The sequence below is a fragment of the Oncorhynchus tshawytscha genome, linkage group LG22, assembly GCF_018296145.1.
Source record: "Oncorhynchus tshawytscha isolate Ot180627B linkage group LG22, Otsh_v2.0, whole genome shotgun sequence".
NCBI classification, from domain to species: Eukaryota; Metazoa; Chordata; class Actinopteri; order Salmoniformes; family Salmonidae; genus Oncorhynchus; species Oncorhynchus tshawytscha.
The window spans coordinates 44,681,035-44,703,751 of record NC_056450.1 but is presented as its reverse complement, the minus strand read 5'-3'; the positions used below and the strand labels follow the sequence as shown (position 1 = coordinate 44,703,751).

Below are 22,717 nucleotides of genomic sequence, written 5' to 3'. Positions count from 1 at the left end.
TAGTGGGGTGGTAGATGTCTAGTCTCCTTTATGGCTCTAATCTGATAGTGGTAGTGGGGTGGTAGATGTCCTGTCTCCATTATGGCTCTAATCTGATAGTGTTAGTGGGGTGGTTGATGTCTAGTCTCCTTTATGGCTCGTACCTGATAGTGGGGTGGTAGATGTCTAGTCTCCTTTATGGCTCTAATCTGATAGTGGTAGATGTCTGGTCTCCTTTATGGCTCTAATCTGATAGTGGGGTGGAGAGGTTGAGTCTACTTTATGGCTCTAATCTGATAGTGGTAGTGTGGTGGTAGATGTCTAGTCTCCTTTATGGCTCTAATCTGATAGTGGTAGTGGGGTGGTAGATGTCTAGTCTCCTTTATGGCTCTAATCTGATAGTGGTAGTGGGGTGGTAGATGATTCCTTTATGGCTGTAATCTGATAGTGGGGTGGGAGATATCTGGTCTCCTTTATGGCTCTAATCTGATAGTGGTAGTGGGGTGGTAGACGACTCCTTTATGGCTCTAATCGGATAGTGGCAGATGTCTAGTCTCCTTTATAGCTCTCATCTGAGAGTGGTAGTGGGGTGGTAGATGATTCCTTTATGGCTCTAATATGATAGTGGTAGATGTCTAGTCTCCTTTATGGCTCTAATCTGATAGTGGGGTGGTAGATGTCTAGTCTCCCTTATGGCTCTAATCTGATAGTGGTAAGGGGGTGGTAGATGTCTAGTCTCCTTTATGGCTCTAATCTGATAGTGGTAGATGTCTGGTCTCCTTTATGGCTCTAATCTGATAGTGGGGTGGTAGATGTCTAGTCTCCTTTTTGGCTCTAATCTGATAGTGGGGTGGTAGTTGTCTAGTCTCCCTTATGCCTCTAATCTGATAGTGGGTGGTAGATGGCTAGTCTCCTTTGTGGCTCTAATCTGATAGCGGTAGGGGGTGGAGAGGTTGAGTCTACTTTATGGCTCTAATCTAATAGTGGGGTGGTAGATGTCTCCTTTATGGCTCTAATCTGATAGTGGTAGTGGGGTGATAATGTCTAGTCTCCTTTATGGCTCCAATCTGATAGTGGTAGTGGGGTGGTAGATGTCTAGTCTCCTTTGTGGCTCTAATCTGATAGTGGTAGATGTCTAGTCTCCCTTATGGCTCTAATCTCATAGTGGTAGTGGGGTGGAAGATGTCTAGTCTCCTTTGTGGCTCTAATCTGATAGTGGTAGATGTCTAGTCTCCCTTATGGCTCCAATCTCATAGTGGTAGTGGAAGATGTCTAGTCTCCTTTGTGGCTCTAATCTGATAGTTGGGTGGTAGATGTCTAGTCTCCTTTATGGCTCTAATCTCATAGTGGTAGTGGGGTGGTAGATGTCTAGTCTCCTTTGTGGCTCTAATCTGATAGTGGGGTGGTAGATGTCTAGTCTCCTTTATGGCTCTAATCTGATAGTGGTAGTGGGGTGGTAGATGTCTAGTCTCCTTTATGTCTCTAATCTGATAGTGGTAGATGTCTAGTCTCCTTTATGGCTCTAATCTGATAGTGGTAGTGGGGTGGTAGATGTCTTGTCTCCCTTATGGCTCTAATCTGATAGTGGGGTGGTAGATGTCTAGTCTCCTTTATGTCTCTAATCTGATAGTGGTAGATGTCTAGTCTCCTTTATGGCTCTCATCTGATAGTGGTAGTGGAGTTGTTGATGTCTAGTCTCCTTTATGGCTCGTATCTGATAGTGGGGTGGTAGATGTCTAGTCTCCTTTATGTCTCTAATCTGATAGTGGTAGATGTCTAGTCTCCCTTATTGCTCTTATCTGACAATGGTAGTGGGGTGGTTGATGTCTAGTCTCCATTATGGCTCTAATCTGATAGTGGTAGTGGGGTGGTAGTTGTCTAGTCTCCTTTATGGCTCTAATCTGATAGTGGGGTGGTAGAAGTCTAGTCTCCTTTATGCCTCTAATCTGAAAGTGGTAGATGTCTATTCTCCATTATGGCTCTAATCTGATAGTGGTAGATCTCTCCAGGAACAGGGTTGGAGTTAAAACCTACAGGAGGGTATTTCTCAAGGAACAGGGTTGGAGTTAAAACCTACAGGAGGGTATCTCTCCAGGAACAAGGTTGGAGTTAAAACCTACAGGAGGGTATTTCTCAAGGAACAGGGTTGGAGTTAAAACCTACAGGAGGGTATCTCTCCAGGAACAAGGTTGGAGAGCCCTGCTCTACCGTGACCCTTCAGTCTTCCGATCATGCTCTGACTCCTAACCCTGTAGTCTTCCGATCATACTCTGACTCCTAACCCTGTAGTCTTTATTCTGCATTAGGATCCCCATTAGCTGACACCATGACAACAGCTAGTCTACCAGGGGTTCATACACACAAGAGATATTAGACTATAGAGTTGGCATTAGAAGGCCGTCACACCGTTGACAGCACGAGACAAGAGGAGACAACAGTAAAATAACTGACATGGCACACATTTACAATTCAATTTCTTTGACCTCTAACCTCAGCAAAACCTGGAACAGAGGTCATCTCAGCAGGAGGGGGGAGCTGCGGAGAGGAGGGAGAAAGGTCTTCCCACCGAACCACCAGACCCCAAGAAGAGGAAGTACAGCCCCCTGTAAGCACTGCTCTCACACACACACACAACACAACACAACACACAAACTTCCACACAACACATGTTCTCTCCCACCACCTCTCTCTCTCCTCTCACTTCCTCTCTCCTCTCCCTCTCTCTTCCCCTCACTTCCTCCATCCCACTCCATCTCTCTGTAGTGATGGTACGGCTGGCAGTAGTCTAGGTGCCAGGATGCTGCAGGGAGGGGTGAAGAATGGCCTGCTGCTACGTAACATGCAAGTGGACTGACCTCTAGCCCCTGACTGTTAACCCGCTCCAGGGTGAAGTTTCCCCTAGGTCTGTACAGATCTTGGATCAGCTTCCCCTTCCTGAATCCAAATCTATTTTTTAATAAACACTTTTTACCCCTTTTTCTTGGTGTTCGTTTCGTCGCTGCAACTCCCGTACGGACTCTGGAGAGGCGAAGGTCGAGAGCCACGCGTCCTCTGAAACACGACCCTGCCAAGCCGCACTGCTTCTTGACACAATGTCCACTTAACCCGGAAGCCAGCCGCACCAATGTGTCGGAGGAAACACCATAACACCTGGTCAGCGTGCACTGCGCCCGGACCGCCACAGGAGTCGCTTGAGCACGATGAGACGAGGACATCCCCGAACCCGGACGACACTGGGCCAATAGTGCGACGCCTCATTGGCCTGCGACACAGCCTTGGATCGAACCCAGGTCTGTCGTGACGCCTTAGACCGTTGCACCACTCAGGAGGCACCCGAATCCTAAGTGGGAAAATCTACAGACAGATACTTAAATCTGATCGCTGCAGAGGAGGCCGATATATGACATCAACGCAATAGGAGATCAATATGGAGCTGACCAACAGCGGCACGCCACGGATGATAGAGAAAGGACATTTTTGATAACCACTGGCATAAACGATTCTCAACATATATATTATAAGCAATTTTACAATGGAAATAGGCCTTTAATCTGTTACATTGACTCTACACTAAGATATTTGATGTGGAAACAAGTCTGTGACTTGGCGAACGGTAATCCTTAATAAGAGCATTTACCCGTGATGTGGTGGTCCCCAGAACGGAAAAGGTTGGGAACCACTGGTCTATACATCACCTTTTGTTTGATTGGAAACAGTATGTAATGCTGTGAGCGTTTTATATTAATACTTCTTTAAATACATTTCTGCTGTACTAGTGTCTGTGTTTTCATGGGCTCCACTCCAGTTCCCAGCAGCTAACCTGGGCTTATGGTCACCCGAGATGGCTTGAGCTGAGAAATGAGTTAAAGACTGCATTACAGAGAGAATCATGTGTTTTACTAGAGATAGTTTAGGAGTAAAACAATCCCTCATTGTCTCTAAATCATCCTTGCAACTGGGAAACTAAGCCAGGGTGCGGTTAAGACAACAACCCTGTGTAGATAACGACAGGATGAACCCCGAGTGACTTATGATGGTCCTTGGTCTGCATGGAAGGGGTGGAACCAGCCATGACTAAGCATTCTTAGTGTCGGCTATATGAAGAACTCTGCATGTCTGTAAAGGTTAGGCTGCTCGGCCCAACAGTCAATACTGTGGGGTTGACTAGTCTCATTATTGCAATAACTAATCAATATTAAATAAAGATAATTGTTTGAAGAAATGACCAAGTCTGTCTCAGTATGAATTTCCACGACAATGCCTTTGATGCCCTATATCCAGGGCACCCCTTTAGACCCGCGCCCTATATCCAGGGCACCCCTTTAGACCCGCGCCCTATATCCAGGGCACCCCTTTAGACCAGAGCGTGGTAGGACAGGAATCTGTCTGACATATGGGCAGGTGTGGGGTGGGATGGTAGGACAGGGATCTGTCTGAGATGTGGGGTGGGATGGTAGGACAGGGATCTGTCTGACATGTGGGGTGGGATGGTAGGACAGGGATCTGTCTGACATATGGGCAGGTGTGGTAGGACAGGGATCTGTCTGACATATGGGCAGGTGTGGTAGGACAGGGATCTGTCTGACATATGGGCAGGTGTGGTAGGACAGGGATCTGTCTGACATATGGGCAGGTGTGGTAGGACAGGGATCTGTCTGACATATGGGCAGGTGTGGTAGGACAGGGATCTGTCTGACATATGGGCAGGTGTGGTAGGACAGGGATCTGTCTGACATATGGGCAGGTGTGGTAGGACAGGGTTCTGTCTGACATATGGGCAGGTGTGGTAGGACAGGGATCTGTCTGACATATGGGCAGGTGTGGTAGGACAGGGATCTGTCTGACATATGGGCAGGTGTGGTAGGACAGGGATCTGTCTGACATATGGGCAGGTGTGGTAGGACAGGGATCTGTCTGACATATGGGCAGGTGTGGTAGGACAGGGATCTGTCTGACATATGGGCAGGTGTGGTAGGACAGGGATCTGTCTGGCAGGTGAAGGGTGGGATGGTAGGACAGGGATCTGTCTGGCAGGTGGAGGGTGGGACAGGGATCTGTCTGGCAGGTGGAGGGTGGGGTGGTAGGACAGGGATCTGTCTGGCAGGTGAAGGGTGGGATGGTAGGACAGGGATCTGTCTGGCAGGTGGAGGGTGGGACAGGGATCTGTCTGGCAGGTGGAGGGTGGGGTGGTAGGACAGGGATCTGTCTGGCAGGTGGAGGGTGGGACAGGGATCTGTCTGGAGGGTGGGGTGGTAGGACAGGGAGGCGTTTCACACCTTCCCAATCCAGACACAAAAACACGAGTTACATGGGGATTTCGTTAACATAATGTGGGATGTGATGGGTACATGGTTATTTTCTAACGTTTGGAAACAAGAATCTCAAACCTACGGCGGTTAAATGATTCCCCATAAACAGCTTAAAACAAACATGTGAAAGTTTAGTTTCAATATGAGAGGGAATATGTCCATGATTAAAAACAAGAGAATAGAACTGAATCAATATGGACAGCGCCTGGTGCTGAAAGTGTAGTAATTTACTAACAGGGCCCTGCTGGAGCACTTAAAGGTCATTTTTCAACCTTTGTTTAACTAGGCAAGTCAGTTAAACTAATTATTATTTACAATGACGTCCTAGGAACAGTGGGTGTAACTGCCTTGTTCAGGGGAACAGTGGGTGTAACTGCCTTGTTCAGGGGAACAGTGGGTGTAACTGCCTTGTTCAGGGGAACAGTGGGTGTAACTGCCTTGTTCAGGGGAACAGTGGGTGTAACTGCCTTGTTCAGGGGCAGAACGACAGATTTGAACCTTGTCAGCTCGAGGATTCGATCCAGAAACCTCCCAACGCTTTAACCACTAGGCTACTGCCAATGTTTGTCTATGGAGACTGCATGGCTGTGTGCTAGATTTTCTACACGTGTCAGCAACAGATGTGGCTGAAATAGAAGGGGTGTCCACACACACACGTAGCATATTCAACATCCATCTGCCAATAAAACGTTTTTACAAGTAGCATTGGGTCAGGTTTTTATTCATAACAACGGCAATGCAAACCAACCATGAGTTGACAGGGCCTGGGAGCATCAGAGTAACACAGTAACAGACATGAAGAGATCAAGGTCAGATACCAACAGGTCAGGAGAACAGTATATTATATAGCAGTTTAAATTCAGCTCTTTTGTAAGTATGTCATTACAACTCTGGTCTGTCAAATGTGAATTCCCTGCATCAGTGGAAAACCATGTGAATTCCCTGCATCAGTGGAAAACCATGTGAATTCCCTGCATCAGTGAAAAACCATGTGAATTCCCTGCATCAGTGAAAAACAATGTGAATTCCCTGCATCAGTGAAAAACCATGTGAATTCAGTGAAAAACCATGTGAATTCCCTGCATCAGTGAAAAACCATGTGAATTCAGTGAAAAACCATGTGAATTCAGTGAAAAACCATGTGAATTCCCTGCATCAGTGAAAAACCATGTGAATTCCCTGCATCAGTGAAAAACCATGTGAATTCCCTGCATCAGTGAAAAACCATGTGAATTCCCTGCATCAGTGAAAAACCATGTGAATTCCCTGCATCAGTGAAAAACCATGTGAATTCCCTGCATCAGTGAAAAACCATGTGAATTCCCTGCATCAGTGAAAAACCATGTGAATTCCCTGCATCAGTGAAAAACCATGTGAATTCCCTGCATCAGTGAAAAACCATGTGAATTCCCTGCATCAGTGAAAAACCATGTGAATTCAGTGAAAAACCATGTGAATTCAGTGAAAAACCATGTGAATTCCCTGCATCAGTGAAAAACCATGTGAATTCAGTGAAAAACCATGTGAATTCCCTGCATCAGTGAAAAACCATGTGAATTCCCTGCATCAGTGAAAAACCATGTGAATTCCCTGCATCAGTGGAAAACCATGTGAATTCCCTGCATCAGTGAAAAACCATGTGAATTCCCTGCATCAGTGAAAAACCATGTGAATTCCCTGCATCAGTGAAAAACCATGTGAATTCCCTGCATCAGTGAAAAACAAGGCCACAACAAGCAGTGGTTAGACACCATGCCGGCTCAATGAGAAACCAAGATGGCGGTGTACCTGTAACCGTGCGATGGAGAAACAGGTCAGGACTGAATGAGCAGGTGGTTTGGAACAGTTAGAACACATGGAATGGAGAGAGAAAATAAAGACCCCGGAACCAACTGGAATGAAGAGCGATACAAAAAAATGGGTACAAAGGAAATCTGACAAATACACAATTCATCTTCAATAGAAATGGAATGAAGGAGAAGGTGGAGAAAGGTTCGTCATCACACCTCAGACTAGAGGGAGGGAGGGGTGTCAGGTCAGAGAGGGAGGGAGGGGGGGGCGGCAGGTCAGAGGGAGGGAGGGGGGCGGCAGGTCAGAGAGGGAGGGAGGGGGCGGCAGGTCAGAGAGGGAGGGAGGGGGGCGGCAGGTCAGAGAGGGAGGGAGGGGGCGGCAGGTCAGAGAGGGAGGGAGGGGGGGGCGGCAGGTCAGAGAGGGAGGGAGGGGGGCGACAGGTCAGAGAGGGAGGGGGCGACAGGTCAGAGAGGGAGGGGGGGGCGACAGGTCAGAGAGGGAGGGGGCGACAGGTCAGAGAGGGAGGGGGCGGCAGGTCAGAGAGGGAGGGAGGGGGGCGGCAGGTCAGAGAGGGAGGGGGCGGCAGGTCAGAGAGGGAGGGGGCGACAGGTCAGAGAGGGAGGGGGGCGACAGGTCAGAGAGGGAGGGGGCGACAGGTCAGAGAGGGAGGGGGCGACAGGTCAGAGAGGGAGGGAGGGGGGCGACAGGTCAGAGAGGGAGGGAGGGGGGGGCGGCAGGTCAGAGAGGGAGGGGGGGGCGGCAGGTCAGAGAGGGAGGGGGCGGCAGGTCAGAGAGGGAGGGGGGCGGCAGGTCAGAGGGGAGGGGGCGACAGGTCAGAGAGGGAGGGAGGGGGCGACAGGTCAGAGAGGGAGGGAGGGGGCGACAGGTCAGAGAGGGAGGGGGCGACAGGTCAGAGAGGGAGGGGGCGACAGGTCAGAGAGGGAGGGGGGGGGGAGGACAGGTGGTATGAGAGCAGAGAAGAGTTGTGTTTATCCCAAATGTCCCCCTATATAGTGCACTACTTTAAACCAGGGCCCATCGGCCGTCTCAGTTGGCGAAGGTCTGGCGCACGGCGTTGGCGATGTGTTTGGCGCTGATGCCGTACAGGTCCAGGAGCTCCTGAGGTTTTCCACTCCGTGGTATACGGTTCACCGCCAGGCGGGTCACCATGATACCAGGCTCCTCCCCCACCGCAGACAGCACCGCCTCCCCAAGACCACCTGGTGACAGAGGTAGAGGGGGGTTAGAACACAGAGCCCCTCCGAGGGGCCACGGTGAAGGACAAACAGACGTACCCTCTCTGTAGTGGTCCTCCACGGTGATGATTCTCCCTCCGGTGGCGCGGGCGCTCGACACGATGGTGGCGGCATCCAGGGGCTTGATGGTGAACGGGTCAATCACACGGATGTTCACTCCTACACACACACACACACACTAATGAGCCTTAACTCTTCCTCATCAAGTAGCATGTATCGTATCACTACAGTGATGTCGTGAACTACTGGGCTTCAGAAAGAGCTGACCCATCAGAAACCAGTTAGTGGAAGAAAATAAACTCTGAATTTGGATTGTATTAAAAAAAATAAGAAACTGCATTGAGACAACAATGACTGACTGGATGTTATGTAACATCTCTGTTGAATCCAGGCCACCAGGGGGCATCAAGCTCTGGCTGTTGGACATTAAAGTAAAAAGGTCAGTTTAGGTTGAATCCAGGCCACCAGGGGGCAGTGGTGTGATTCCCTGCCAGGCCACCAGGAGAAGCTCTTACCCTCACTGGCCAGCTGGTCAGCAGCAGTCAGAGCTTCATGCAGAGTCACTCCAGCTCCAATCACCGTCACCTGGTCGCTGTCAGACTGACGCAGCACCTTGGCCACGCCCACCTCAAACTTCTCGTTGGGGTCGTAGATCACCTTTAGTTCTGGTCTGGTGATGCGGAGGAAACAGATTCCCTGGAACACACACACAAGGCTTAGTTCACACCGCTCACCCCCTCGGGTTCATTCATACCACTCGCGCCCCCTTTGGGAAAACTAGGTTCTGACCTTGGTGTTAGCAGCCAGCTCCACAGACCTCTCTGTGGAGACGCCGTCACTGGGGTAGAACAGAGTGCATGTTGGGATAGCACGAAACATGGCAATGTCTTCCAATGCCATCTGGGAGGGGCCATCCTCACCTGAGGACAGGAAGTAACGCAACAGGCATCAGTAAACATGAATATACACTAAACTCACATGCAGATGATCTGTTGTACCGGACCAACATTGAAAAATCAATAACCTCTTTTGTAAAAAATATTCAGAAGACTCAAAAATGTACGTGGGAAAAATGGAAACATGGGAATCGGAATGAGTCGTCCCTCTACAGCCAATCCTTTAAGGGGACCACAAATTCATTCCATTAATTAATATTAAATCTTACAGGCAGAAGAAACCTCTAGAATGGAGCCTAAGGTTTTAGTATTTATGTTCAATAACACCATTTACCCCCCTGAAGACATTAAAGTATATTATAGGGGCCTCCCGGGTGGTGCAGTGGTCTTAGGCACTGCATCTGTTCGAGGCCAGGCTCTGTCGCAGCCGGCCGCGACACAATTGGCCCAGGGGCTCGGGATGGTTTGGCCTCGTCTCATCGTGCTCTAGCGACTCCTAGTGGTGGGCCGGGCGCAGTGCACGCTGACACGGTCGCCAGGTGTTATGGTGTTTCCTCTAACACATTGGTGCGGCTGGCTTCCGGGTTAAGTGGGCATTGTGTCAAGAAGCCGTGCGGATTGGTTGTGTTGTGTTTCAGAGGACGCATGGCTCTAGACCGTCGCCTCTCCTGAGTCCGTACAGGAGTTGCAGCGATGAGACAAGACTAACTACCAATTGGATACCACGAAATTGGGGAGAATAAATATAAGTTTATAACAGAATATATGGGCAAATAAACTCAATAAAAAGTCTGGCTTGAAAATTGATTTTCGGTAGAGAGAGACCACGCCCTGTGGGGGAAAATGGGTGAGATGAGACAGTACTGACCGATAGAGACTCCACAGTGTGACCCCGCCAGGTTGATGTTAGACTCTGAGACGGCGGCCATTCTGATATGGTCGTAAGCCCGGGACAGGAAGGCAGCGAAGGTGCTGGCGAACGCCACCGTGCGGTCCCGTGTGGCACAGCCAATCGCCACGCTCACCTACACAGAAAATAGATTTTTTTTAAAAAGGTGGATAATTTATAATTTTTTGCATTGTAATTCCAGAAAATGTCGATATATCTGACAAAAGTGGAAGGATAAATGTTAAACAGTTGGACAGACGACCAGGGTGACCTGGACAGACGACCAGGGTGAGTACCGCGCTGACCAGCTGGCAGGGGTCTCAACTCTACAATACCGACATGTTTCAAGCAGACCACCATAGACCCTGCAACGTAACGCCAACGTAACAATCTAACTGACTATCGCTCCATAACACTTGCATCTGTAACTACAAAAGGCTGGTCATGGCTCACGTTGGCTCACGTCGACCCCCCCCAGGGCATGTGGGTACTTTTGAGAAGGCCTTCAGGGTAAGTCCAGTTTAGTCCTGGTCTCTACACCCCACCTCACCATGTTCTGTTCAGCGATGAAGCACTCTACGAAGCGTTCAGGGTAGGCCTTGTGGAACATCTCAGAGAAGGTAGAGTTCTTCATGTCAGCGTCCAGGGCCACCACCCTCGGACTGGACTGACCCAGTTTAGCCAGGGCCACGCCATACGCCTTACGAGTAGCCACCTGGGGAGGAGAGAAAGGTAGACAGGAAGTGTTACCCAGGAGCCTACAGCTAAACATGTCAGAGGGGGACGTGTCCCTGATATTGTAGGCAGGCGATAGGTTGGCGGTGTGTGTAACTTGTCACCAATCTTCTAGTAAGAAGGGCTAGGCAGGGTGAAAGGTCAGCGGTGTGTGTGTGTACCTTGTCTCCGATCTTGTAATTGGGAGGGCTAGGCAGGGTGAGAGGTGAGAGGTCAGCGGGAGCGGTATCTTCGTTAGGTAGCTCGGGGCAGATGGTCTTGTTGGGGTTCTGAATCTGAGACTCTAAGTCTTTAATGGCCTCCTCGGCCCGGTCCTTGGGCATGGGCTTCCCATGCCAGTTATCTGTGTTCTCTATGCCTGGAGGAGGGAGATGGGTCAACAGGTCATTTACCGCATCAGGGAAATGTTTATATTATCTAGTACACTATCTAGAGACCATTAGACTGTTATATTATTGTTAAGGTAATTTTTATCTATAATGACTAATTATGTATACATTTCAATCAGGATGTACTAATCAGAACACTATTCTATACATGTATGAGTTTTCTTTCTTGATCCCAGTACTGAAAATAATGAATGTGGTCAAAAGTTAGAACAATGACTTGTCTGTTCCTTGGTACAAATCTTCAGACTGCTATTTGAATGCTTATCTACACAAGAAGGCCTTGAGTCGTAAATTATATTAAATTGGTAGGGAGGCGGATGTGGGAAGGCTGGAGATAGAGCCTTTGTACTGGAACGGAGATGGCACGGGTTGGGGCTGGAACTAAGGACGTCATTTTCAGTTTATAACCTGTGGTAAACCTGTACTGTGGGAGTACTCTCGAGAATAAACTCTCCTGTCTGATTTTAAGACTGGGCTCTGTCTATCATTATAGAATAAGGGAATTACTTATGAATTGACAGAGTGTTTAATTTTAATTGGGTATTAAAACAAAAGGAATTAAATCGTTCTAACAATTATCTAGTAAACCATCTAGAGACCATTAGACTGATATATTATCTAGTAAACTCACTAGAGACCATTAGACTGTTATATTATCTAGTAAACCATCTAGAGACCATTAGACTGATATATTATCTAGTAAACTCACTAGAGACCATTAGACTGTTATATTATCTAGTAAACTCACTAGAGACCATTAGACTGATATATTATCTAGTAAACCATCTAGAGACCATTAGACTGATATATTATCTAGTAAACTCACTATACTATCTAGAGACCATTAGACTGTTATATGATCTAGTAAACTCACTATACTATCTAGAGACCATTAGACTGTTATATGATCTAGTAAACTCACTATACTATCTAGAGACCATTAGACTGATATATTATCTAGTAAACTCACTGTACTATCTAGAGACCATTAGACTGTTATATTATCTAGTAAACCATCTAGAGACCATTAGACTGTTATATTATCTAGTAAACCATCTAGAGACCATTAGACTGTTATATTATCTAGTAAACTCACTAGAGACCATTAGACTGATATATTATCTAGTAAACCATCTAGAGACCGTTAGACTGTTATATTATCTAGTAAACTCACTATACTATCTAGAGACCATTAGACTGTTATATTATCTAGTAAACCATCTAGAGACCATTAGACTGTTATATTATCTAGTAAACTCACTATACTATCTAGAGACCATTCTATTGTTATATTATCTAGTAAACCATCTAGAGACCATTAGACTGTTATATGATCTAGTAAACTCACTATACTATCTAGAGACCATTCTATTGTTATATTATCTAGTAAACCATCTAGAGACCATTAGACTGTTATATGATCTAGTAAACTCACTATACTATCTAGAGACCATTCTATTCTGTTATATTATCTAGTAAACTGACTATCTAGAGATCATTAGACTGTTGCAACCAGAGCCATCAGTCTAAATACAACCTGCGGAATTGCAGTATTGGGTGTATTCATTAGCACACAACATTGCAAAAACATTCTTCAAAATGAAAACTATAATTTCTTATTGGACAAGTTCAGGTCCAGAAACCCTTCTGGGTTTTGGCCCGTTTACTTCCTGGTTTAATACGCCCCTCCCATCTCCACCTACCTTTGAGTCCTCGACCCTTGAAGGTCTTGGCGACGATCATAGTGGGTTTCCCCTTCACCTGCTGGGCCTGCCACAGAGCTTTACACAGCTCCTCAACGTCATGACCATCCACCACATACGTGTTCCACCTGGATATGGAGAAAGACCGGGTTACACACGCAACAGGCCGACCCTGGTCGAAAAGAGAAAAAGGATGGTAGGAGATGTGGACGAGGAACCAGATGAGAGATGTGAGGTAGAGCTATAAAGAAGAAGACCGGAGGAGAGTGGAGGGGTACCGACCCCGAACAAGAAGAGAGCAGGAGGTGCAAGAGAGGAACGAAGGAGGGGAGGGGTACCGACCCGAAAGCTTCGCAGCGCCTGCGGTAAACGTCCATGTCGTGTTTGAGAGGAGCAGCTTCACTCTGTCCCAGGCGGTTAGCGTCGATAACAGCCACCAGGTTATCCAGGTTGTAGTGGGAACCGAACACCATGGCTTCCCAGACAGCCCCCTCAGAGCACTCCCCATCACCCAGCATGCAGTACACACGGTAACTAGGGACACATAAAAAATGGAAATATAACCATTGTAAACTACACGGTAACTTTGGGCGCTCTGCTCTAGAACACATTTCCTTCTCGTTGAACTCATGTCTTCACAGGCAGAGCGAGAGACCGTACTGAGAGTAAGCTTTCATCTGTGTTACAGCAACCAACAAGTGCTCCAAGGCCTTCCAGTACATACTGCTGAACACAAGGCAGTTTGAAACTGTTAACACCTGGTCTGAGTGACCTTTGACCTTCCCGGAACATCACTGCATTGTGGGATATCGTTACGGCGCCGGAGGATGTGTGAGTCTGTTGTACCTGGATTTGTCGAAGTGTTTCCCGGTGTAGGCCATGCCGCAGGCGGCCCCCAGCCCCTGTCCCAGAGACCCCGTTGCCACGTCAACAAACTCCAGTTTCTGCAGAACAGTTGAAGTTAGTCAAACCTGGGCCACGTTCATTAGGGCATGAAAACACTTCAACACATTGTCAAACCTGGGCCACGTTCATTAGGGCATGAAAACACTTCAACACATTGTCAAACCTGGGCCACGTTCATTAGGGCATGAAAACACTTCAACACATTGTCAAACCTGGGCCACGTTCATTAGGGCATGAAAACACTTCAACACATTGTCAAACCTGGGCCACGTTCATTAGGGCATGAAAACACTTCAACACATTGTTTCTTAGTGACAAGTCCAGGTAGTCTCTCTCCTGTTTATCAGTTCTGTTTTGAGGCGAATGAACAACTCTTCAATGGGGTTAAAGGTCACATACAGTTATGGGGTCAGGGGTTACGGGTTACTTACAGGTGTGGGGTGACCCTCCAGGTCAGAGTCTATCTTCCTAAGGTTAATCAGGTCAGCCTCCTTCACAAAGCCCGCCTCAGCCCAGGCAGCGTACAGGATTGGTGCAGCATGACCCTGGAGGAAAACAGCCAATCAGAGAACAGTACAAGACTCAGAGGGTGCTTGGGAAATGTAGTGCAATTGAAAGAACAGACAGGTGAACTGCGTGTGCGTAGAGCGTACGGCCGCCCGACAAAAAATATTGGTCGACTGATAGTCGTCTGTTCTATCGACCAAACGATTTAAAAACACGTTTCCATAAAATTAAATACGACTTTCATACAGTAAAGACTAAAAACAGCAGAATGTGAAATTGTTTATTAAACTCAAACAAGCAGGATCTGTCTTATTCCAATAGAGATGACTTATAAAGCCAGGCACATTTAACAGGCTATTGATTATAGAGCTAATAAAGTTATAGTATCCAAGTCCTCACCTTGGAAAGTACGAAGCGGTCGTTGCACTGGTTGCGTGGGTCGGTGGCTTTGTAACGCATGGTGTGGAAGAACAGCACGGACATCAGCTCTGCGGCGCTGCAACATGTGGTGGGGTGACTGGAAACAGGGTGAGATCAAGAAAGGATGAGGAGAGGGACGAGCCCGGCAGAGCAAGAGAGAGGGGACAGGGGGAGAGAGAGAGAGAAGACAGGGGGAGAGAGAGAGAAGACAGGGGGAGAGAGAGAGGTGGACAGGCATTGAGGCAGGTTGTCAGTAACAGTTGACGTCAAGCAGCTGTTAAATTGGGAACCCACTCACATGCATGTTACCCAGTCACACTGCATTCTGAGAATCTGTATTCAAATGTTCACCTGACAGTTCCACAAAAATACAAACCAAACCATTAAAAGACAGTTAGTTCATAAGGAAATGATTCAATCGGAAATCCATTAGGCCTTAATCTATGGATTTCAAAGAGATGGGGAATAACATGCGACACCTCCGTCGCATTGAGTTGATCAGGCTGTTGATTGTGGAATGTTGTCCCACTCCTTTTCTATTGGCGGGGACTGGAACCTCCGGTCGTACACTTCAATCCAGAGCATCCCACACATGCTCAATGGGAGACATACCTGGTGAGTATGCAGGCCACGGAAGAACTGGGACATGTTGAGCATCCAGGAATTGTGTACAGATCCTTGCGACATGGGGCTGTGCATTATCATGCTGAAACGTGAGGTAATGGCAGTGGACGAATGGCACAACAATTGACCTCAGGATCTCATCGCGGTCTCTCTCCATTCAAATTGCCATCAATGAAATTAAATTGTGTTTGTAGCTTATGCCTGCCCATACCCCCACCATCACAGGGTTTCATAACGTTGACGTCAGCAAACTGCACACGACGTTTGTCCGGTAGTCGAAACCGGATTCATCCGTGAAGAGCACACTTCTCCAGCGTGCCAGTGGCCGTCGAAGGTGAGTTTTTCCCCACTGAAGTATGTTACAACGATGAACTGCAGTCAGGTCATGACCCTGGTGAGGACGATGTGCATGCAGATGACAGTTCGTGCAGTAATTCTTTAGCTGCAGTTGTGATGACTTTGGATTTACTGTCAAATTCTCTAAAACTACGATGTGGCGGCTTATGGTAGAGAAAATAACATTTAATTATATGCAACAGCTCCGGTGAACATTCCTGCATTCCAACTCCCTCAAAACATCTGTGGAATCATGCATTTCAAAAACTGCACATTTTAAGTGTCTTTTCATGCTTCCCGGCACAAGGTGCACCTGTGTAATGATCGTGCTGTTTAATCAGCTTATTGATACGCCACACCTGTCAGGTGGATGGATTATCTTGGCAAATGAGAAATGCTCATTAACACGGATGCAAACAAATTTGTGCAACAAAAAAAATTAAATCTTTGTGTACGGAATATTTCTGGGATCTTTTATTTCAGCTCATGAAATACTTTACATGTTGCGTTTATATTTTTGTTTAGTTTCTCCCCCCCCCCCCCATTTAGTTTCTCCCCCCCCCGTTTAGTTTCTCCCCCCCCCCGTTTAGTTTCTCCCCCACCCCCGCAAAACCCAACTCTGTTTCGCTTTGACTGCTTTACAATATTTTATCCACTGGAGGTTTCCTGTACAATGTGGGCGATGCTACTTGGCTGGAAGAAAAGCCTGGTTGGCATTGAAGATAAAAAAAAATATGTCTTGCATTCTCTAGCCATCAAGCTGTCCACATAATCAAAGACATAATTGCAGGTAGTCAGCTGACTGCCAGCAATGCTTTGCTAATCTCAAATTTATAGAACTAGAAATTATAAATGATAGCCTAAATATTCCTGCAGATTTTCCCCAACATCTGGTTGTATAGATGGGACACATCCTCACTCAAAAAGACCCTCTGGACCAAATGAAGGAGATGACGCTAAAAGAAACAGGTAACTACTGAATACTGTAGCCAACACCAAAACACTTTCCGAAACTGTCATTAAACTCAAAGATCTCCCTTCGGTCAGGTGATCAGTGCCTCCCAGGGGTCTCGGAAACAGTCAATGATCTCCCTTCGGTCAGGTGATCAGTGCCTCCCAGGGGTTTCAGCTTTAAAAAAAAAACATGGGCAACAATATGTTGTCATGAAAAGCACTATAAAAACTCAATACCTAATGATTCACCCTTCATGGGGCGGCAGGTTGGTTCAAGCGTTGGACTTGTAACCGAAAGGTTACAAGATTGAATCCCCAAGCTGACAAGGTAAAAATCTGTCGTTCTGCCACTGAACAAGGCAGTTGGCCTACCGGGGAACGGTGGGTTATCATTGTAAATAAGAATTTGTTCTTAAATTTAACTGACTTGCCTAAATAAATAATGGTAAAATAAAAAACATGGGCTTTGGAATGGGCCTACCACTGACATGTATGTTGTAGAAGCCTATTAGACCATAGCCTTGCCACGTAACTTCCCCAGCGTTGCAATAACACTGCTCTGTGACGTGCGTGTGTGAGGCCTGTTAAAGCGATTGGAATCACGAGACTTCACTTAAGCATCTACTGTCTATTCATTTCTGCCAGGCTCCCTCAGTCTTCTGCAGCACTGGGTGTTTTGTTGGTGAACGTGAACATGGTTCTCTGCTCCATATCCATTAGTTTCTTGTTTTAGATATGGGGTTCTCTCTGCTCCATATCCATTCGTTTCTTGTTCTAGATATGGGGTTCTCTCTGCTCCATATCCATTCGTTTCTTGTTCTAGATATGGGGTTCTCTCTGCTCCATATCCATTCGTTTCTTGTTCTAGATATGGGGTTCTCTCTGCTCCATATCCATTCGTTTCTTGTTCTAGATATCGGGTTCTCTGCTCCATATCCATTAGTTACTTGTTCTAGATATCGGGTTCTCTCTGCTCCATATCCATTAGTTGCTTGTTTTAGATATGGGGTTCTCTCTGCTCCATATCCATTCGTTTCTTGTTCTAGATATGGGGTTCTCTCTGCTCCATATCCATTAGTTGCTTGTTTTAGATATCGGGTTCTCTCTGCTCCATATCCATTAGTTTCTTGTTCTAGATATCGGGTTCCCTCTGCTCCATATCCATTAGTTTCTTGTTCTAGATATCGGGTTCCCTCTGCTCCATATCCATTAGTTTCATGCTAAATAAAATTGGACTCTGGCCAAAAGTGCACTAGATAGGGAATAGGGTGTCATTTGGAACAAACAGGTAGTAGCCATCTAATGCAACAAAACTCTTAGAACCACACCATGTCATCATTAAAACTACAACAGCATGTCATCATTAAAACTACAACAGCATGTCATCATTAAAACTACAACAGCATGTCATCATTAAAACTACAACAGCATGTCATCATTAAAACTACAACAGCATGTCATCATTAAAACTACAACAGCATGTCATCATTAAAACTACAACAGCATGTCATCATTAAAACTACAACAGCATGTCATCATTAAAACTACAACAGCATGTCATCATTAAAACTACAACAGCATGTCATCATTAAAACTACCACACCATGCTGTTCAACCATTTACCTCCAAGCAGATCTTCCAGTGACTGAAACCTGCTGAAATTAACAAGTTTAGACAAAGTTCCCATTTATTATCACCCTTTAAATTAAAATATATATATATATATCATATTTTGAGCGTTTAGGGTAGGTTTAAGGCGGTTTTGATTTTCAGCTCACACAATCCAAAGAGCTATAGTAAGTATGAGGTCTTCAGCCACCATGATACTACAGTATGAGAATGGGTTAGTGTAGCGAGTTATGACCAGGCCTGAAATACCCCTGCTTGTTCTGATAGACTGAAATAAACCAGATCAACCAGGGAAGGTTATTAGTTTCTCTGTGAGCAACTGACTGAAAACCAGGAAGTGATCAATAACCAGTAGGTCTCCGTGATTCAAACGTGTTCCCTTTCATGGGCAATATACTGGGATATTTAAACATTGTTTTCTTGAAACTTTAACTAAGCACAACTTATGATTTAATACTGTCTTTTGTATTTTTATATATAAAAATATATATAAAAATATAAATATATATATAAAAAAAATATATATATATATATAAAAATATAAATATATATATATAAAAATATAAATATATATAAAAATACATATATATAAAATTATTTGTGGGTGCTATGACACTGCTTATAGGTAACTCTAAAATGTGTTAAATAAATTATATCCAGCTCTGGGCTCCAGCTAAGCTTTTGGTTTGCTAACTTTCTAGTAGCTAAGTGGCTAAATCAAGTTTCTTTGATACAACAAAGACAAATCAGGTCTCTCCTGGATCAAGAGCCATGTTTCCTCTTTTTGCACACCACGTGAAATCATGACAGTAAGGAGGAAGTTGTACAAGGAAATAGTCTGCGTTATAAACTCAGGAGCCAAGTAGGCCTTCTTTATGGTTCCTCCAACGGTTAGCCTGTAGGTGACTTGGCTGACACAACTTGAAATAAAAAAATAAATAAATGTGCCCAAAAGTTGTGCACTAGACTACATAGGGAATAGGGTGCAGTTTGGGACAAACTACATTAGTACAGTGCCCCTTTCTTCTCCACCACGGACACTTTCCAAAGGTCATGTTGAGAAAGAACTGCTTCTATATGGTGTGGCAATAAACCTCAGAAAAATCAAATAAAATCGATTTGTCTGAAATATTTCCCCGTTTTGCACAATAGTTTAATAACGTTTAATACACAGTAGTTGTGCAATGAGAGGCGAACCCTCTGCCCCGTCTTCATTCAGGTCAATGTCCCTATTGTACTGCGGGTTAAAACTGGAGCAGCAGAGACGGGCCATGACGATGCACATTTAACGTTTGAAGCGAGTTTGTGCGAGTCAAAGGGCATTTCTATACACACACACACACACACACACACACCATGTCACTAGGAGGTGATCTGAACGGTGTGTCTGCAGCTTTAAACTAAAGACTGAAAGCAAGTGACTTAACGTTGCTAAAAATATATATATATTTATATAATAAATATTCAACACGGTTATGATGCCAGTTATAAGTCATCTAGATTATAGTTTATCAAAATGTACTGAAATTAAAATAACCGAGTGCATCGACATTTACCGTCATTCAAACGATGTCCGTTCAGTTTGTAATGAATCACTGACGCAGATTCCTAGTTAACAATGCTATCTACTTTAACTGCCCGGGTAATGTAGGACACCCCACGTTAAAATAACACTAGAATACTTCTTAAAAACCTAAAATAACACCTGAAGGGAACCGGTCTATTTATCGAACTAAAACCAACGATAAACCCGCGTGCGTGGAAATAATCCACACGTGTAACACCGGTCCAGAAAGACACGGTTCAATGTCATCTAGTTTAACCTACTTACATTACTCAACATTCAAAACCGTATTTCTGATCACTTGAATAAAAATAAAAAACCGTACCCGGAGTTGGAGGCGCATGTTGCCTTGACCGAGTTGATCCGTAACTTGTTAGCGATGTCTTTCAGGCCCTGCAGTGTCTTCTCGTCCGGTTTATGGTAGCTCGCCATGGTGGAGGCACGGTAACGGAGCGGACACCGGCTGGGAAATAACTAACACGGTTATTTGAAGAGCTGCACTGCACACTCTCCGGGTTGAAGATAAATGGATTAAACCAGTGTATCAACCGTGCGAGCTACCAGAGGACTGAATGAACGGTGGAACCGGAGGAGAAACGACGTAAACGAAGAGAGGAACCGGAAGAGAGAGGCGTCTTTATGTGCACTCTCCGCGGACACGCCCACTGGAGTCACTCATTGGAGGAAAACAGGTCGCGCAACTTGTGGAGGCATTCATTTTGCCAGACACAGATTGCAACCTGAGACACTAGGCCAGACACTAGGCCAGACACTAGGCCAGACACTAGGCCAGACACTAGGCCAGACACTAGGCCAGACACTAGGCCAGACACTAGGCCAGACACTAGGCCAGACACTAGGCCAGACACTAGGCCAGACACTGGTTGTAACCTGAGAGACACCAGGCCAGACCCAGATTGTAACCTGAGAGACACCAGGCCAGACACTAGGCCAGACACCAGGCCAGACCCAGATTGTAACCTGAGAGACACCAGGCCAGACACTAGGCCAGACACCAGGCCAGACCCAGAATTGTAACCTGAGAGACACCAGGCCAGACACTAGGCCAGACACTAGGCCAGACCCAGATTGTAACCTGAGAGACACCAGGCCAGACACCAGGCCAGACTCTAGGCCAGACACCAGGCCAGACTCTAGGCCAGACACCAGGCCAGACACCAGGCCAGACTCTAGGCCAATCAACCAGGGATTCAAGTGTCATGTTTCAATGTCACGTGCACAAGAACAGTGAAATGCCTTTCTTGCAATCTCTGAATGAGCGTTTCCCAAACTCTGGCCTCCGGAGGGGTGCACGTTTGGGTTTTTGTCCTGACACTACACAGCTGATTCAAATAATCAAAGCGTGATGATTAGTTTATTATTTGAATCAGCTGTGTAGTGTTAGGTCAAAAACCAAAACGTGCACCCCTTGGAGTCCAGAGGACCGAGTTTGGGAAACCTGCTCTTAACCCAACAAAGCAGTGATCCCCTCTAGCGACACAACCGACGTCTGCGCAACTGTGGGGCAAAACATACTGGCTAGTTTAGAGTGTTTTGTTGTTGACAACATGTAAACTATATTTTGTCTCCAATGTGTATTAAAAACAGAAATACATTTGCACAAATCAAATCGTATTTGTCACATGCACCCAATACAACAGGTATATAGACCTTACAGTGAGATGCTTACGAGCCCTTAACCAACAACGCAGAAAAATACCTACAAAAAAAGTCACAAGTAATTGAAGAGCAGCGGTAAAATAACAACAGAGAGGCTATGGGTACAGATTCACCGGTTAGTCGCGGTAATATAGACATGTAGGTAGAGTTATTATTAACGTGACTATGAATAGATAACAGAGTAGCCGCAGTCTAAGGGGGTTAGCAGCCATTTGATCTGTTCAGGAGTCTTATGGCTTGGGGGTAGAAGCTGTTTAGAAGCCTCTTGGACCTAGACTTTTATTATTTATTTAATATTTCACTAGGCAACTTGGCGCTCCGGTACCGCGTCGGTTGTGTGTCGCAAGACGACCCCTCTATGGATTACCGCATTGTTGGGTTAAGAGCAGGGATTCACGCTCTTCAAATACCCGTTGCTAGTTATTTACTAACCGGTCTCCAATACTTTACAATCTGCTCCTTTGTCTTGCTCACGTTGAGGGACAGGTTGTTGTCCTGGCACCACACTGCCAGGTCTCTGATCTCCTTATAGACTGTCTCGTCGTTCTCAGTGATCAGGCTGACACTGTTGTGTCATCGGCAAACTTAACACAATGAACAATTGTCTAAAATACATTGTTACACAGGAAATTGGCCAGGGTTAACAAGCGTTCATTTTCTTGGTGTTACATTTGAAGTGTTAAGAGGTGTTGTTTTTACACCCTCTGTGCTAATATAAGTCCCAGGTGAGAGTACAGAGGTTGGGCGGTGGCACCGCGCAGTGTTGATTGAGCTTTCGGTTTTAACTTGACACTTCATCCGCTGCTAGGGCAGCAGTGATTGGTTAGCTGTGATTGGGCAGCAGTGATTGGTTAGCTGTGATTGGGCAGCAGTGATTGGTTAGCTGTGATTGGTTATCAGTGATTGGTTAGCAGTCATAGGGCAGCAGTCAGTAATATGTTCACGGTTTAATAAGTTAGCTGGTGGCCAAATTTGTTTTATCGCCTAAGTGAATAGTCAATATATTTGTTTGTAGATATAGCTACATGTCTGAAGTTTAGATTTAGAAGGTTTCTAGCTAACTAATGTGGTTAGTTAACATTAGCGCTAGATGAATTAGTTATCTAGCTAAATGTTAGCGGAAACTTTTGTCTCAACTTCATTATTTCGC

At 45.9% G+C, this 22,717-nt stretch overlaps 2 protein-coding genes across 2 annotated transcripts in view; one reads left to right on the top strand and one right to left on the bottom strand.

The window, feature by feature from the left end:
• Nucleotides 1–4,208, top strand: part of LOC112242496 (RNA-binding protein 10) — a 63,917-nt gene extending 59,709 nt beyond the window's left edge. Inside the window, 2 exon segments of the mRNA XM_042304335.1 lie at nt 2,475–2,584; nt 2,743–4,208. Coding sequence (XP_042160269.1) covers nt 2,475–2,584; nt 2,743–2,833 — 201 coding nt within the window. The 3' untranslated portion in view covers nt 2,834–4,208.
• Nucleotides 4,209–7,952: 3,744 nt separating this feature from the next.
• LOC112222313 (transketolase-like) lies at nt 7,953–20,508 on the bottom strand. Its single transcript, XM_042304334.1, has 13 exons — nt 20,213–20,508; nt 14,760–14,877; nt 14,285–14,398; nt 13,794–13,891; nt 13,290–13,481; nt 12,948–13,075; nt 11,017–11,213; nt 10,671–10,835; nt 10,100–10,256; nt 9,125–9,255; nt 8,851–9,031; nt 8,375–8,494; nt 7,953–8,299 (listed from the first exon to the last, which is right to left on the bottom strand). The coding sequence occupies exons 1-13, from the start codon at nt 20,317–20,319 to the stop codon at nt 8,127–8,129; spliced, it is 1,881 nt and encodes a 626-aa protein (XP_042160268.1). The 5' UTR covers nt 20,320–20,508; the 3' UTR covers nt 7,953–8,126.
• Between the last annotated feature and the right edge of the window lie 2,209 nt (nt 20,509–22,717).